The following is a 13,576-nucleotide window of genomic DNA, read 5'->3' as shown; positions in this document are numbered from 1 at the left end:
TGTGATACTGCCATACTCGTGGCAGCTGTCTGTCAGGTTTAAAAGTTTATTGACGAGGAATCTATAATTACTTGTCGAATCTATAATTAAGGTTGAACTGTGAATTGGTTACAATTGGAAAAAACAAGTACACACAAAAACGTTTGTGAGTCATTAGGAATCAAATCAAAGAAAATTTTTGAGGCTTGGCAACGCAACGATACTTAAGTGTGGGTCTTGTTTATTCAGGTTTTTTTTACACTTTTATGACTTCCCCTGAGGAGCATAAAACAAAAGGGTTCTTTAGGTCGGGATAATCCAACCAAACTGTGTCAGCATTCCTTACTCAGTACATTCATATATTTTATAAAATGTATCTTACACATCCACTTTACATACATTTTATATAAGATTATGTAGCATACTTAAGGGCAAAGATGTTTAGTTAGTATCTCAACCCATGAGATATTTTTCGTGTCGCCTTATGCCCCAGTTTTTTGGGGTAGTTCGGTCATTGTCATTCCCTTTTATCAGTTAATAGACCGCAATTGCGGCTTCCATGCTCAAAAACAAGAAAAGCTTCTCGCATTATTTAAAAGAAGAGCATTTCAATGCTTATTAATCGGTTAGCACTCGAACAATGGATAGCGGCGAGGTGAAAATATCTTTGGAGGATTCGCCCAGCTCCGGGGAAAGTTTCGCCAGTACAACCAGTGGTCCATGTTGCGGTTCTGGCAGGGATTTGGATAGTCAGGTGGATGAAAGGGATAAAGAGGAGGAGCAGTTCCCTTTAGGAGCCACCAATGAATTGCAAAAGTCCAAGAAAACAAACAATAAATGTTCCAGCGATCTATCTACAGGAAATAGCTATGCTGCCAACAAAAATGTAGCTGAAGGTAAGAACGTAGTGCAAGTGAATCTTTGTATTTTTTAAATTGGGAGAATACTCATACAACTCTGAAGGCCAAAAAAAAGTAAAATATTAGCCTATTTAATATGAATCCTGATTTTAATTATAAAGGAGTACAAAAGGCTTAATCTTATACCGATCTATGTATTTGTTGTAGGCCTAATGGATATAGCTTTGCTTTCGGCGAATGCGAATCAGTTGCGATTCCTGATTACTTATAACGACAAGGCATCCACGTACATATACAGCATGATTATGGTGATACTTTCCCTGGTGCTGCAGCTGTTTGTTGGATTAATGCTGATCTTCAAAGTATGTGAGTACCTTTTCAATAGTTCCGCTCACTAAAGAGAAATCTTCACAGCGACGTCTCAAGCGATTCAGGAACAGAAGCTATGAAAGGACCAACGATCTTCTGGTAATGGGAGTTTTCATGATCACAGTGATCAACATTCTGCTGGCCGCATTTACCACAACGGATGGAGGAGGCAGTCATTAGTAGATTATATATTTTATATGTGTATATATTTTAATTGTATTTTATACAATATGCATAACAGAAAGAACTATGTGGTAAATGCTACGGTTACATGGAGGGAACCGATAACGGATGCCCGCTAAAATTGTTCCAGCGGTTCCCACGCATAAATGCACTTGACGTATCTGACGTACGATATCTCAGCTTGTGTGGGGGTTTTGTCGGGGGAAGGAGGAGTATCGGGGGAGCTCTTAGGCCGCATAATCCTTCTTGATGCACTTGGCAATGGTGCTCAACTGCATGTTGGTGGTGCCCTCGTAGATGGCTCCGATCTTCACGTCACGGTAGTACTTCTCCTGTGGGAAGTCGCGGGTGAAGCCAACGCCTCCCATCCAGTCGACGCACTTGATCGCCGCCCTCTGGGCCACCTCGGAAGCGAAGTACTTGGCCATGGCCGCCTCCTTCTGGAAGGGCACCCCCTGCTCCTGCAGACGAGCCGCATTGTAGGTCATCAGGCGTGCGGCCTCGATCTCCGTGGCCACGGTGGCGATCTGGTGCTGCATTGACTGGAAGTTGTAGATGGCATCTCCGAACTGCTTGCGCTCCAGCAGGTACGGAATGGTGGCGTCGAAGGTTCCCTGGGCCAGGCCCACCATCTGGGCAGCAATACCGATGCGACCCTCGTTCAGGAAACCGGCGGCGTACTTGTAGCCATGGCCGAAGGTTCCCAGAATGTTCTCCTCGGGCACACGCACGTTGTCGAAGGTGAGCTGGCAGGTTCCAGAGGCACGGATGCCGAGCTTGTCCTCCGGCTTGTTCACGATCAGTCCAGGGGTCTCACGGTCCACAATGAAGGTGGTAATGCCACGGTAGCCCTACAAAAGTAAGGAAAATTGTTACTATGATGGACTTGTAACTCATATTAGGAAAAATTTTAAAACTTTCCTTTTAGAACATAAGCAAAATAGCTATGATGAATATTTAAAACCGATTGGAGTACTTTCAATACTAACTTTAAACAAATTTATTGGGCTCGTTTTAGTTTGAAAAGCATTACGTAATCAGATATATTTTTTTTAGTAAAATATAATTCAAGAAAACGTGTTAAATTAATATTGGGCATTAATTATGTTATGAATAAGATTTCCTCCACCGTTTATTAAAAAAAAAAACATTTGCATTTTTTAATACTTAACGATCTGCAATCAAGTGAACTTTGATCTAAGAGCGATTAGATGGCAATCATTTGGAATAACATAAAGATTAGTAACGGAAAATATTTTGAAATCGTTTAGAGGCCTGCGAAAAAGTGAAAATGAAGCTAAGCGGTATAATCGGAAAAATCTAATAAAAATATATGGTTTTTTACGTTAGTATACATCGCATTTGATTTAAATGGTTTCAGAAACACATCACTGACTTAGTGTCCCCTTTAATTTGATATGAATATTTACTTACATCCTCTGGCTTGGCATTGGCGAAGATTAGAAAGACTCCGGCTACATCGGAGTTTGAGATCCACATCTTGGAGCCGTTGATTACGTAGTGGGAGCCGTCCTTTTTGGCGACGGTCTTTAGGGAGAAGGCATCGGATCCTGCTCCGGGTTCGGTCAGGGCGAAGCTGCCGGCGTACTCCTGGGCCAACTTGGGCAGGTACTTGGCCTTCTGCTCGGCGTTGCCAAACTTGATCATCAGCGAGTTGACCAGCGTGTTGTGAATGTCCACGAAAGCGGCCACGGCAGGATCGATTTTGGACAGCTCCTCGACCACGATGATGTTGGTCATGAAGTTGCAGCCACTGCCTCCCAGCTCGGTGTCGATCTCAATGCCCATCAGACCGTTCTCGAAAACCGCCTTCACCACGGAGGGGTCGAATTTGTGCTCAAAGTCCATTTTCTTCACCAGGGGCTGGATCTGCTCCTGGGCCAGTTTGGCAACTGAAAGTTCAAATAAACAATTTATGGTATATTAAGCCTCTTAAATAATTAATAACTCATATAACTCATATAAGAGTTAAATACAGTCTTTAGATACATTTTAAGTAAAAGTATCAATAGAGATCTAATTTATATTATATACTTAAGACAAAAAAGAATTGCTGGAGACTTTATATCTATGCCCTAAGTATAAGTCATATATACATACATATGTGTAGATATAGAATCTAACGATCGGTGGAAGAGCTTAATATCAAAGTTTTTATAAAGCTTTAAGAAACTTTTAACTGCACGTTTTCAAAAAAAGGTAAAATCTAAAGCTCTTCGCTTTTTATTTTTTTAGACTTCTTTTTCTTCTAGGGGGCGCGATGTTTGCTGTGGATCTCTTGTTTATGTAGGTTGAGGTATTTTTCTACACGCGTTTGTCTGAAAGATAAAAAGTCTTCGAGTGTGTGTTTTTTATCACCAGATTCTCCGATCGCGTGGGGCTCTCTTTCGGCAGTTCTATTATTCTCTCAGCGTATTTATTATTGATCTTTTTTAAGCATTTTTTCTTGCATTGTTTTTCTGCTTGGAAAGCCAGCTACTGGTACACACCCACATAGACTTCCACACCTCCGCTGCCCCTTCTTCATCCACTTTCCCGTCGTTTTGCACACATTTGGAAATACTTTCTTTCGCTTACTTTCGTGGGAATAGCTTAAATTATTAACCACCTTTATATATTCATTTAGTTTTCCAACATATGGACAGGGGTCAGTAAGGAAATTTCTAGCAGATGTGACGTGTCCCAATGGGCTCGATGTTAAATTATACATGTCCTTTTTGGAGTTGGGCTTATTGTGGAAATATGAAATTAAATTAAATCGGGTCATTTCTATAGCCTACAAAACTATCGTATTTAAGTTTGCATAGTTCTTGGCTTCCAGCTGTGAAGCGCAACTGTACTTGGTTTAAGGTAAAAATCGTTCAAGTAAATTAGTGTTTGCTATTCTTCCATCTTATGTTAAGTACCTTAAGTTTACTTTAATAATAAGGTACTAAAATTTACGTATAAAACAGATAAGTTAACAAATAATAACTGTTAACTGTGCCGAAGCCTATGATATGTAGGTAGTTTGAAAAATATAAAAAACCAGTTTGAGTCCATGCACTTTGCCACTTTGCATTCAGCTCAGATTACGCAACAGTCAGGCCATATAGAATTATTTGTATATAACGCACTTACATATGTATGTGTGTGTATGTGTGTATGAAAAGCCATATAGATTGAGACCAATTGAAAGATTGATAAGCGGGACGAGGAAAAATGAATGTGGTGTAAAAACAAGGTGACGGGTGATAAAAAGGAAATGTAACCTTCCCAACTAGGAATTAGATGGTTGGCAGGAGGACGAGTCCTCCCGCTCAGGTAATTCAACTCTCTAGGGAAGGGCGCCCGACCAAGTGCCACGCCCCGGATTGTCCGGCGTGATCACTAGAACAGTGACCACAGGTGGGCAGGGGGCGTGGCACAGCCGCATTTATTGCTCTATCACAGGTGTAACGCTATTCGGTTGACGTTTAAAACCAGAACCGTACAGCTGACTGACCTGTGAAAACGTAGGCAGGATATCTTAAGGACACAATGCATAGTAGTACATACGGAAAATTCCACCCACACTGTAACACTGTAATTACTACCAAGGAAGAGAGAGGATCGGATTGATTTGAGGCTCGAACTCGCGATTTAATAATCTACTTTCTTTGTATGCCCGCCGCTCAACGAGGAACGCCACGGCCAACCGAGAAATATCAACCACGAAACTCGATTTTGAGCGGTGGCGGCGAGTAAAAGCTATTTTTAGAACACGTGTGTGTGTGAGCGTGTGTGCGTGTGTGCCGGGCCCACCCCTTTTTGCTTTAGCCCACCGAAGTGAGTTTTATTTATAATTTCTATTATCAATTACATACAATATTTTAAAGAATTAAGAAGGTGGGAGGAAAATTTTTCCATTAGGAAAAAGCTTGTGATAAGGTTAGACCTTGAACTTGCCAAGCTGGCAGCTTTTCGGACACTAATTATGCACTGTATAAGAAGAAATACATTCATTTAGTTTTAGCTAATATTCTTTTAAACACATTTGACACGATAATTGAGATATTCAATAAATCAGATAGTTATGTACGCCGTATGTATATAATATATATGTATGTATGTACATATAATATACATTATAACTCCTTAAGCATTTAATACTTGAGGTGACCAGTCTTCACACGTCTTAATAATTATACTCAATGGTTAATTTAAAAGTTCATATTTACCTAAGTTTTATCTTTATGTAGTACATACACATACATATGTATGTATAAAATTGTAGTCAGTAAAAACTTCTTAATTATATTAATTTTTTTTCTAAATGTACATACATATGTATGTATGTATATATTGTTAATATTATGTATACGCTAAAGAAAGTTTTCAGCTTAAAGTAATCGAATGATTTGAAGAGCAAACCTATTTATTGCAGTACATAACCCAATTGTAAACCAAGCTCCTTATTGAGCTGATATTTTGGTATCCCTTAGACCTATTATTATTAAATACCGGAATAATTTCACATTAAATCACTTTGGATATATAACCACAATGTACACCCAACTAACGAAGTTTAACTAAACCCCCACAAAATTCTCATTTACATAAAAAATAATATTAGGTCCTTTACTCTAAAATTAACAACTTTATAGCAATTAGCATTACAGCATTATATAATAATCATCAGAAAATAATCAGAAAAATCGATCTAATACTTCTTGACTTTCGGAAGTCCTAACTAATAAAAATGATATTAATTTGAGTCAATCGTCATTCCACAACTCTGAAATTTCCTCTTGTAATATGGTAACAAACGTAACAAAGAAAATGGACAAACCTGCCCACTGAGACTTAGTGACATTTTACTTCTACTATCAAAATAAAAATGTGCTTATCTGCCGAGCGGCCTCCCCCGCGTTTCCCCCAACTAAATACACTTTATCAGCAGAAAAAAGAACAAAACTCGAAAAATACGAATACACATAGTTGTGCAGCAAACCTTCAGTTGGGTAGTAAGTGGAATAAATAACAAATATCAAGAGCATCAATAATATGCGATGCTTGGTGTTACGTAACAAGCATGTCCAACTAAACACCAAAAAAATATATCAAAATTCGACATGGTGAAAAAAGCCGCCTATCTCATATGGGGAAACAACTGGTCTTACAGTAGCATCAGTACTATGATCTATGTATATTCAAGGGACACTCACCAGTCTCCTTCATCATTTTCTCATCGTCGGTGAGGAAGGTGAGGGGTGGAGGGAGACCTGTTGCCGAGGACATAGCAGCATTTTGCTGACGTGCAGCGTTAGCCAGCTGAAAAGTTAGTACATAAGGTAAAAAGAATTAGTTGCAGACATATGTAGGTGTCGGTTCAGGGGGCGTGGCCAACTCACCATGCGCACGGGCAGTTTCTTCAGGCTGTTCATCATCTTGAATAAAGTGGCAGAATTAATTTAATCAAGAGGCCAAACTGGACTTTTTTTGATTTTCGTATCTGATCCCCAGGAACACCACAACGTTAAAAGTTGGCTGCCCACACGCGACTGAATTTCCATTCTCCAGCAGCAGAAGCGATCGCAAGAGCAGCTAGATTTTGAAAGCAGCTTTTCACCACCAAAGCCGAAATTCAACACAGTTTGTTGGGTTTGCTAGCTTTTTGCTGTTGTTATCGCTTTGTTAACATCAGGAAAAATGCTTTTAAAACGTGTTTTGAACGATAGTCAGCAATAAGAAATAATTTTTACTATAATGTATAACAAAATAATAGGTTTTATTCCAATAAAAACTCAATTTAGACTTTAAAATGTAGTTATAAAATATTTTCCCATATCACTTACATCGTTTCAGAAGAATTCATTAGATATTTCTTAGAGAGTCATACCATTTAATAATACATTTAAAATATTGTTCAACTATTCTCGATATTAAAAAATTGAAATGTAACAGTGAAAAGAAGTCACGGACTTAGCAAAGACATACTCCTTGAAGTGTTGCACAGCACATGCCACGTTTGACGTTTCACGAACATAGAGATGTCAGTGTCATCGATACTTATTGAATTAAACAATAATTACAACAGGAAATAAGGAAAACAGTAATTCATTTTAAAATTCCGGTCGAAAATAATTACGTATAGAAGCAAATAACTGAGCTATTAGAACCCTTTGAAAACATCAAAACAAATATCTTTTTAACGAGACAAACCCAACCGATAACAGCTTCAACTATCGTGAGAAAATACCACCTCCAGCCCTGCCTGTTTGCCATCCCTAACCGCGACCCATCTGTCAAATTTCTTTCTTTTCGTTGATTTTTCGACGGTGAGTGCGTTTTCGTGATTAATTTCGTTTTTGGCCCGGCATCCTCACATATTATGCCCCATAAACAATGAAATCGAGCAGAGAAAACAACGCACGACTCGTTCGTGCAATTATTGTGAATTTCGGAGAGTCAACCAATAAAGCAGTGCCCATTTCTTGTTTACAGCCCGCACAAGCAAGATGAAACAGAACCCGTTCGTGTCGTCGTCGCGCAGGAAGAACCGCAAGCGCCACTTCCAGGCACCCTCCCACATCCGCAGGCGCCTCATGTCCGCTCCCCTGTCCAAGGAGCTGCGCCAGAAGTACAATGTGCGTTCCATGCCCATCCGCCGCGACGATGAGGTCCAGGTGATCCGCGGCCACTTCAAGGGCAACCAGGTAGGCAAGGTGGTCCAGGCCTACCGCAAGAAGTTCGTCGTCTACGTCGAGAAGATCCAGCGTGAGAACGCCAACGGCACCAACGTCTACGTGGGCATCCACCCCAGCAAGGTGCTGATCGTCAAGCTGAAGCTCGACAAGGATCGCAAGGCCATCCTGGAGCGTCGCGGCAAGGGTCGTCTGGCCGCTCTCGGCAAGGACAAGGGCAAGTACACCGAGGAGACCGCCGCCCAGCCCATGGAGACCGCGTAAATCGCCGGCTAAAACTCTGCTCTGGACAACTGGGACGTCGCTGTTTACTGTTTTTACCGTAACGCTTAGTGTAAAAAACAAAACATCTGAAAAAAATCGCGTGTGGAAATGGCGCCATTCTTTACAATAAAGAAAAGTTGATTTTCGCAATTGGATCTGTTTGCCTTTTCCTTAAATGGATCAAGTTTTAGACAAGTGTATAGGAAACCCGATGTAGCTGGATAGTTTTGCAATAGTTGTACTAGTGAAAAGAGCCATTCTGTTTGTTTTACTTACATTATTGATTAGATCCCATTTCAGATGACTTTTAGTGCCGTATACATTTTCTCAATTTTCAGTTATATATGTATTTATGGTCATCTAAAAGATAAAGCATTCAATTGACTTGTTACACATGGTATTGGCTTAAAATTTAATTTTAATTGAATTTTGACGCATAAGTAACGTGTAGTTAGATGGAATGCATTCAATTCAATAGTCAAATGCTTGATTGAAGTTGAACTCGACAAATAAATAATACAATGTATTCCTACTCCTACTACTACTTGATAAGCATCAAAAGCCAAGCCGATCCCATTTTCAACGATATTTCCTTTTAACTTTCCGAAGGGTTTTCCTATCGTAGGTAGAATATACATATGTAACTCACAAGGAAGACTACCCTATAAATCTGATGACAAATGCATCGACTTAAATTGCGATATTGCGATCGTGATGGGGAGAAGAAATAGGAATTTATTAAAATAGAAACAAAAATGAAAGGCTTTATTTTACTATTTTCTGTATCGTTAATGGAAAAAGGCACATAGTTTTCATACATATTTTGATTACCTTCTAGCGGTGAATATTGGATATGTACATATGTTATTTTTTATCTCAGATTATGTCGCATGCTCATCTGAGCTGCGAGCAATACTTGTGTCACAGCACATGTTAAATGGTAATTTAACACTTTGGCCATGGATTTTGTTTGGTTATAATAAAGAGGTCAGTAGAAGCCTCGATAAAATGTTTTGGTTTCTGTTCTTTGGCACTGGGAGCAATTCATGGTGGAATCGAATTACTGGCGCCTTGAGAAGGGCTTTTTTGGCTCGTAGGGAGTGGGACGGGGATCCGCGCGAGACTTGGCCTTTGGCGGCTTCTTCTCCTCCTCGTAATCCTCGCCAAAATGACGACGCTTCTCCTGCTCGATGAAAGCTTTCCGCTGGGCGGGAAACAACCCATTGGGCTCCCTCACTATGTTGGCCGTGGAGCAGTAGACCTGAGGATCGTAGTCGGGCACACTGTCGTCGTCGTCCCAGTTCTCTGCGGACTCGATCTTGGGATGCCTGGTGTCTTCGTTAAGAACAGCAGGCGCGCTGGTCTGATAGTGCACTATAATATTTCGATCCTCGCACGACTTGGTGTGTTGCTACATATGCAGAAGGTATGGCTTTAAAATGATATACCTACACAGTATATGTACTCACAAAGAACTCGGGCTCTGGGATCAAATGCGATTTATTAAATGGACAAACCATTAGTTCCACCATGTCTTTGTAGATCACACGGCATTTCAGGATGTGCTGCTGGAGCTTCTTGCGCAGCATTTTGTGCTCCTTGTTGTACGGGCAATAAACCATATCGGATTCGTCGTAGTTATCCATCATGATTAGGAATTTGTTCTTCAAATAAACTTCAAGGTTTCAGATTGCTTTTAAAATGTATTCGTAAAAGCAAACAGTCCGGCAACGCTTTATTTACTTGTTTTTTATATCGATAATAAAATGCGATACTTATATCTGCCTATCGATAAAGTCAGATAAATTGCCCTGATATTGCAGCTGGAAAATATTTATACAATTTGTAAATTGGTTGTTTGTATGCCATTTAGTAGCGAAAATACAGCAGCAAGATGGGCAAGGGCTTCAACAACTACATGTGCAAGAAATTCTTCCACCCTGCCTCCAGGGACAATCTCAAAAGGGTAAGTGGTCTCAGGCCTCTGATGAAATATGTTCTTTCTAAGCAAGATGCCTAAAACTATTGGGATTACCTTCTGCAGGTCTGGATGGCTGAGCAGCAGGCGGAGGCGTACAAAAAGAAGCAGGAGGAGCTACGAAATCAGTATGAAAAGGAGCAGAATCTTCACGAGAACAAGGCAATGCTCAGCAAGGACAGCAAGGATAAGCTGAGCGTTAATTTCATGTACGAGCCACCGCCAGGGGTGCGAAAGGAGCGCGAAAAGGATGACAACGAGCCGGAGTACAAGTTCGAGTGGCAGCGAAAGTACAACGCTCCTAGGGAGTCGTACTGCAAGGGCGACACTGAGATCAGGGACCAGCCCTTCGGTATCCAGGTGAGGAACGTGCGTTGTCTCAAGTGCCACAAGTGGGGCCACATCAACACGGACAAGGAATGCACCATGTACAGCATTTCCATGAGCGAGGCACGAAAACTGCACGCGGAAACTGAGGCTAGCGACATCATGGCCAAGAACGTGCTGGAGGAACAGATGAAGGAGGATGGACTCATGATGAAGCGATCGGCACAGGAGCTACAGAGCATAAGGACAATCCAACAGCAGCATCAACTGGTGCCCAGCGATGGCGAGGAGGAGGCCCATGCCAATAACCAAAATCCCGAACTCGTCTTTCTCAAATCGCTGTCCAAGAAGCAAAAGCTAAAGCTGTTAAAAAAACTGGAGAAGATTGAACGAATGAAGCGCAAAGGCGAGGGCGTCAAGAAGCCCCCAAAAAAGAGATCAAAAAAGGAAAGGCACGAAAAAGATAGCAAGAAAAAGAAATCAAAAAAGGACAAATCAAGCAGAAAAGAAAAAAAGGGTTCACTTAGCGATAACTCAGACACCTCATCTTCGGACAGCAGTGATTCCGAGGACAATCACAAAAGCAATCACAGAGACGACAAAAGAAATGGCCATCAGCGGTCAAAGAACTCGGATCATAGCCACCAACGTCGAAACAATGAGAGTAGACGAGTAGACGATCGCAGAGATCGTTCCCGCTCCAGAGATCGCTCGCGATCCGTTAGCAGAGACCGAAGAAGGGAGAGGGAGCGCAGAGATCGGTCCAGGCGGTAGAATTAGTCTTGTAAAACCCACCAATAAATTTGTACCAATTTGTATCATCATATTTAAAAAGCGAATTTAATTTATATATAATTTCCATCAAAAAGAATGCTACTCATCTGTATTGTAGGCGATCATTTTTGGTTGAAACTTCCGAAATAATTCATTCTTGTAGTTAGCTTTGCTATAATTATTTATTTTGCCTGGTGTGATATACATAGCTTAAAGAATTTATGGGGTATTATGTGGTGTTTCTAATTAGCTCTAGATCCGGGCAAGTTGTGCAGTTGTCGAGGATCCGGCGGAGACGCAGAGCTCGGCGCCGTGGTTGCTTCCACCTTCTCTGGAAATGCTCTTCACGTGGATGTGGCTCTTGAGCATCGCAGCCCGGAGGACAAGCATTCGGGTATGACGCTGGTACTGCTTGCCCATGATCAAAGCTCGCTCAAAGGTGCTGTTTCTTTGATCCGCCTCCTTGGCGTACAAGATTTTGTTGTGCGAGTCAATGCGCGCCTGGATCTGTCCGTCCAATATCAACTGCATCACCTCGTTCTCCAGATCACCCACCGACGAGTTAAATGCCATGGCCATTTTGTGCATATCAGCTGACATATAGGGGCTAAAGTACTGGATTAGCGCGCGATTGCGAATCTTGGTGTACAGAGTGGTTACATGGGGCGCAATGTACATGTCGACCAGCAGGTTATCCCTGATCTCATCCAGAAGCGTCAGACAGGAGGCGTATTTACTTTCGTAGAACTTGAAAATAATATCCCTGAGTTGGGGCTCCAGTTCCAAGAACAATTTGAAGGATGTAGAGGCGATTACCAGACGCTTAAGCTCTGGTCTATCAAAGGTGGCCAGGGCGCAGAGGCCACCATAGACAGCCACATTGCTGGTGGAGATCATTTCCGGAAAGTCGCAGTGATCGAAGTTGGCATTCAGAAAATGCTTGGCGGCCACCTTATATTTCTTTTGCTGCAGTTCCGCCAGACCAGCAGCGCATTCAAGGCGAGTATGAACCTGGGCATTAGCCTCCTTAGAACCTTCGGCGAAGTCCGGGGTGCTTTCCGCCTTGGATATGTAGCTCATCACATGGGGCCAATTCTGGAGATAAATTGATACCTTGATTACGTTTAGGCACATGTTGACCACATGCTTCCCACTAGTGCAGTAATCTCTGGCTCGAGAGTAGCACTTCAGGGCATTGGTAAGGTCGCCACAACTAAGGTAATGATCAGCCAGGTCATCGTGGCCCCTCCGGATGCTCTCTTTAATCGAATTGGACTTATAGTTTTTCAGGTCCGAGTCCAGTTTCTCCAGCTTAAGAGCCGCCTTCTTCATCTTGGTGTCTACCCAAGCGGCATCGTAGGCGAAAGCATCCTTTTCGCCAGCGGGCTGAGCCTGTCCTTGAGCCTGCGCCACAGGTTGGGCGGCGATATCCGGAAGGGGAGCAGCTGGCAGAGGACCGGGAGCTGCTGCTGCGGCCTGATCTCCGGCAGCATTTGCTGGTGGCGCGGGCGCGTTCCCAGCGTTTAGATCACTCAAGCGCTTGTGCAGCACCTGGTAGAGATTTACGTTGTAGGTGGTCTGCACGTAAGTGATGGCCATTTTCAGAGCCTCCACCGCTAAAACCGGGCAGACGTCCGCCACATAAATTAGGCGATGGAGTCGGACGATCCCGGCATATTGATTGGCGTACACTTCGAGATCGATGCTGGGGTTCTCCACCACAATCTGCTGCTCCTCGTTGTTTTCGTTGTCTTCGTTCGGCGGCGCGATGTCTACTTGCATCGGCTCAACGGCGTTCTTTTGTTGAAGAAATAAACGATTTTTGCGAATTATATGGCTTCAGATAATGCAATTTTGGTTAGTATTTACCTGCATGAGTGGTGGCATCGGCAGCACAGGCATCCTGCTTCTATTTGCTACGAAAGTCCTCGGAAAATAAACAAGTTTCGGCAAAGTTTTTGTTTATTTGTCAATTAATTTTTCCGATTCGCAAATTATTTTGCATCGATAATGTAGGGGTGGACAATGCGAGCAACGCTTTTGGTCGATAAATGATAGCTGCTTAGTAGAAAACCAATTGGCAGATTTAAAACTACATACATTTCTATGTTTCCATCTCCCTGATGCAACATAATATAATAAACAAATAATATTAT

General features: G+C 42.0%; 6 protein-coding genes across 6 annotated transcripts; 3 read left to right on the top strand and 3 right to left on the bottom strand.

The window, feature by feature from the left end:
• Positions 1 to 619: 619 nt before the first annotated feature.
• LOC122625680 (ninjurin-B) lies at positions 620 to 1,393 on the top strand. The gene is made up of 3 exons (XM_043805772.1): positions 620 to 875; positions 1,047 to 1,201; positions 1,254 to 1,393. The coding sequence occupies exons 1-3, from the start codon at positions 620 to 622 to the stop codon at positions 1,386 to 1,388; spliced, it is 546 nt and encodes a 181-aa protein (XP_043661707.1). The 3' UTR covers positions 1,389 to 1,393.
• LOC122625679 (short/branched chain specific acyl-CoA dehydrogenase, mitochondrial-like) lies at positions 1,389 to 6,944 on the bottom strand. Its single transcript, XM_043805771.1, has 4 exons — positions 6,785 to 6,944; positions 6,599 to 6,704; positions 2,826 to 3,304; positions 1,389 to 2,242 (listed from the first exon to the last, which is right to left on the bottom strand). Exons 1-4 carry the CDS (start codon positions 6,818 to 6,820, stop codon positions 1,619 to 1,621), a joined length of 1,245 nt encoding a protein of 414 aa, XP_043661706.1. The 5' UTR covers positions 6,821 to 6,944; the 3' UTR covers positions 1,389 to 1,618.
• A 625-nt stretch (positions 6,945 to 7,569) lies between these two features.
• LOC122625678 (60S ribosomal protein L26-like) lies at positions 7,570 to 8,496 on the top strand. The gene is made up of 2 exons (XM_043805770.1): positions 7,570 to 7,711; positions 7,878 to 8,496. The coding sequence occupies exon 2, from the start codon at positions 7,892 to 7,894 to the stop codon at positions 8,339 to 8,341; it is 450 nt and encodes a 149-aa protein (XP_043661705.1). The 5' UTR covers positions 7,570 to 7,711; positions 7,878 to 7,891; the 3' UTR covers positions 8,342 to 8,496.
• A 579-nt stretch (positions 8,497 to 9,075) lies between these two features.
• LOC122625677 (gametocyte-specific factor 1 homolog) lies at positions 9,076 to 10,054 on the bottom strand. Its single transcript, XM_043805769.1, has 2 exons — positions 9,811 to 10,054; positions 9,076 to 9,752 (listed from the first exon to the last, which is right to left on the bottom strand). The coding sequence occupies exons 1-2, from the start codon at positions 9,988 to 9,990 to the stop codon at positions 9,402 to 9,404; spliced, it is 531 nt and encodes a 176-aa protein (XP_043661704.1). The 5' UTR covers positions 9,991 to 10,054; the 3' UTR covers positions 9,076 to 9,401.
• Positions 10,055 to 10,115: 61 nt separating this feature from the next.
• On the top strand, positions 10,116 to 11,472 carry LOC122625676 (corepressor interacting with RBPJ 1-like). Its single transcript, XM_043805768.1, has 2 exons — positions 10,116 to 10,307; positions 10,386 to 11,472. The coding sequence occupies exons 1-2, from the start codon at positions 10,236 to 10,238 to the stop codon at positions 11,418 to 11,420; spliced, it is 1,107 nt and encodes a 368-aa protein (XP_043661703.1). The 5' UTR covers positions 10,116 to 10,235; the 3' UTR covers positions 11,421 to 11,472.
• Positions 11,473 to 11,583: 111 nt separating this feature from the next.
• On the bottom strand, positions 11,584 to 13,449 carry LOC122625683 (COP9 signalosome complex subunit 1b). Its single transcript, XM_043805776.1, has 2 exons — positions 13,290 to 13,449; positions 11,584 to 13,217 (listed from the first exon to the last, which is right to left on the bottom strand). Exons 1-2 carry the CDS (start codon positions 13,320 to 13,322, stop codon positions 11,673 to 11,675), a joined length of 1,578 nt encoding a protein of 525 aa, XP_043661711.1. The 5' UTR covers positions 13,323 to 13,449; the 3' UTR covers positions 11,584 to 11,672.
• Between the last annotated feature and the right edge of the window lie 127 nt (positions 13,450 to 13,576).

This window comes from Drosophila teissieri, unplaced genomic scaffold (assembly GCF_016746235.2).
Source record: "Drosophila teissieri strain GT53w unplaced genomic scaffold, Prin_Dtei_1.1 Segkk54_quiver_pilon_scaf, whole genome shotgun sequence".
Lineage (NCBI taxonomy): Eukaryota > Metazoa > Arthropoda > Insecta > Diptera > Drosophilidae > Drosophila > Drosophila teissieri.
The sequence above is the reverse complement of the archived record's forward strand: the minus strand, read 5'-3'. Positions and strand labels throughout refer to the sequence as shown.

What these genes read in the sequence shown, in the direction of transcription:
- LOC122625680 (XM_043805772.1), top strand. Translation starts at nt 620, where the DNA reads ATGGATAGCGGCGAGGTGAAAATATCTTTGGAGGATTCGCCCAGCTCC. An exon ending in CAACAAAAATGTAGCTGAAG is followed by an intron (nt 876 to 1,046) that starts GTAAGAACGTAG and finishes TATTTGTTGTAG; the next exon opens with GCCTAATGGATATAGCTTTG. An exon ending in GATTAATGCTGATCTTCAAA is followed by an intron (nt 1,202 to 1,253) that starts GTATGTGAGTAC and finishes AAATCTTCACAG; the next exon opens with CGACGTCTCAAGCGATTCAG.
- LOC122625679 (XM_043805771.1), bottom strand. Translation starts at nt 6,820, where the DNA reads ATGATGAACAGCCTGAAGAAACTGCCCGTGCGCATG. An exon ending in AGAAACTGCCCGTGCGCATG is followed by an intron (nt 6,705 to 6,784) that starts GTGAGTTGGCCA and finishes CTAACTTTTCAG; the next exon opens with CTGGCTAACGCTGCACGTCA. An exon ending in CCAATGCCAAGCCAGAGGAT is followed by an intron (nt 2,243 to 2,825) that starts GTAAGTAAATAT and finishes TTACTTTTGTAG; the next exon opens with GGCTACCGTGGCATTACCAC.
- LOC122625678 (XM_043805770.1), top strand. Translation starts at nt 7,892, where the DNA reads ATGAAACAGAACCCGTTCGTGTCGTCGTCGCGCAGGAAGAACCGCAAG.
- LOC122625677 (XM_043805769.1), bottom strand. Translation starts at nt 9,990, where the DNA reads ATGATGGATAACTACGACGAATCCGATATGGTTTATTGCCCGTACAAC. An exon ending in TCCCAGAGCCCGAGTTCTTT is followed by an intron (nt 9,753 to 9,810) that starts GTGAGTACATAT and finishes CTGCATATGTAG; the next exon opens with CAACACACCAAGTCGTGCGA.
- LOC122625676 (XM_043805768.1), top strand. Translation starts at nt 10,236, where the DNA reads ATGGGCAAGGGCTTCAACAACTACATGTGCAAGAAATTCTTCCACCCT. An exon ending in CCAGGGACAATCTCAAAAGG is followed by an intron (nt 10,308 to 10,385) that starts GTAAGTGGTCTC and finishes TACCTTCTGCAG; the next exon opens with GTCTGGATGGCTGAGCAGCA.
- LOC122625683 (XM_043805776.1), bottom strand. Translation starts at nt 13,322, where the DNA reads ATGCCTGTGCTGCCGATGCCACCACTCATGCAG. An exon ending in CGATGCCACCACTCATGCAG is followed by an intron (nt 13,218 to 13,289) that starts GTAAATACTAAC and finishes CTTCAACAAAAG; the next exon opens with AACGCCGTTGAGCCGATGCA.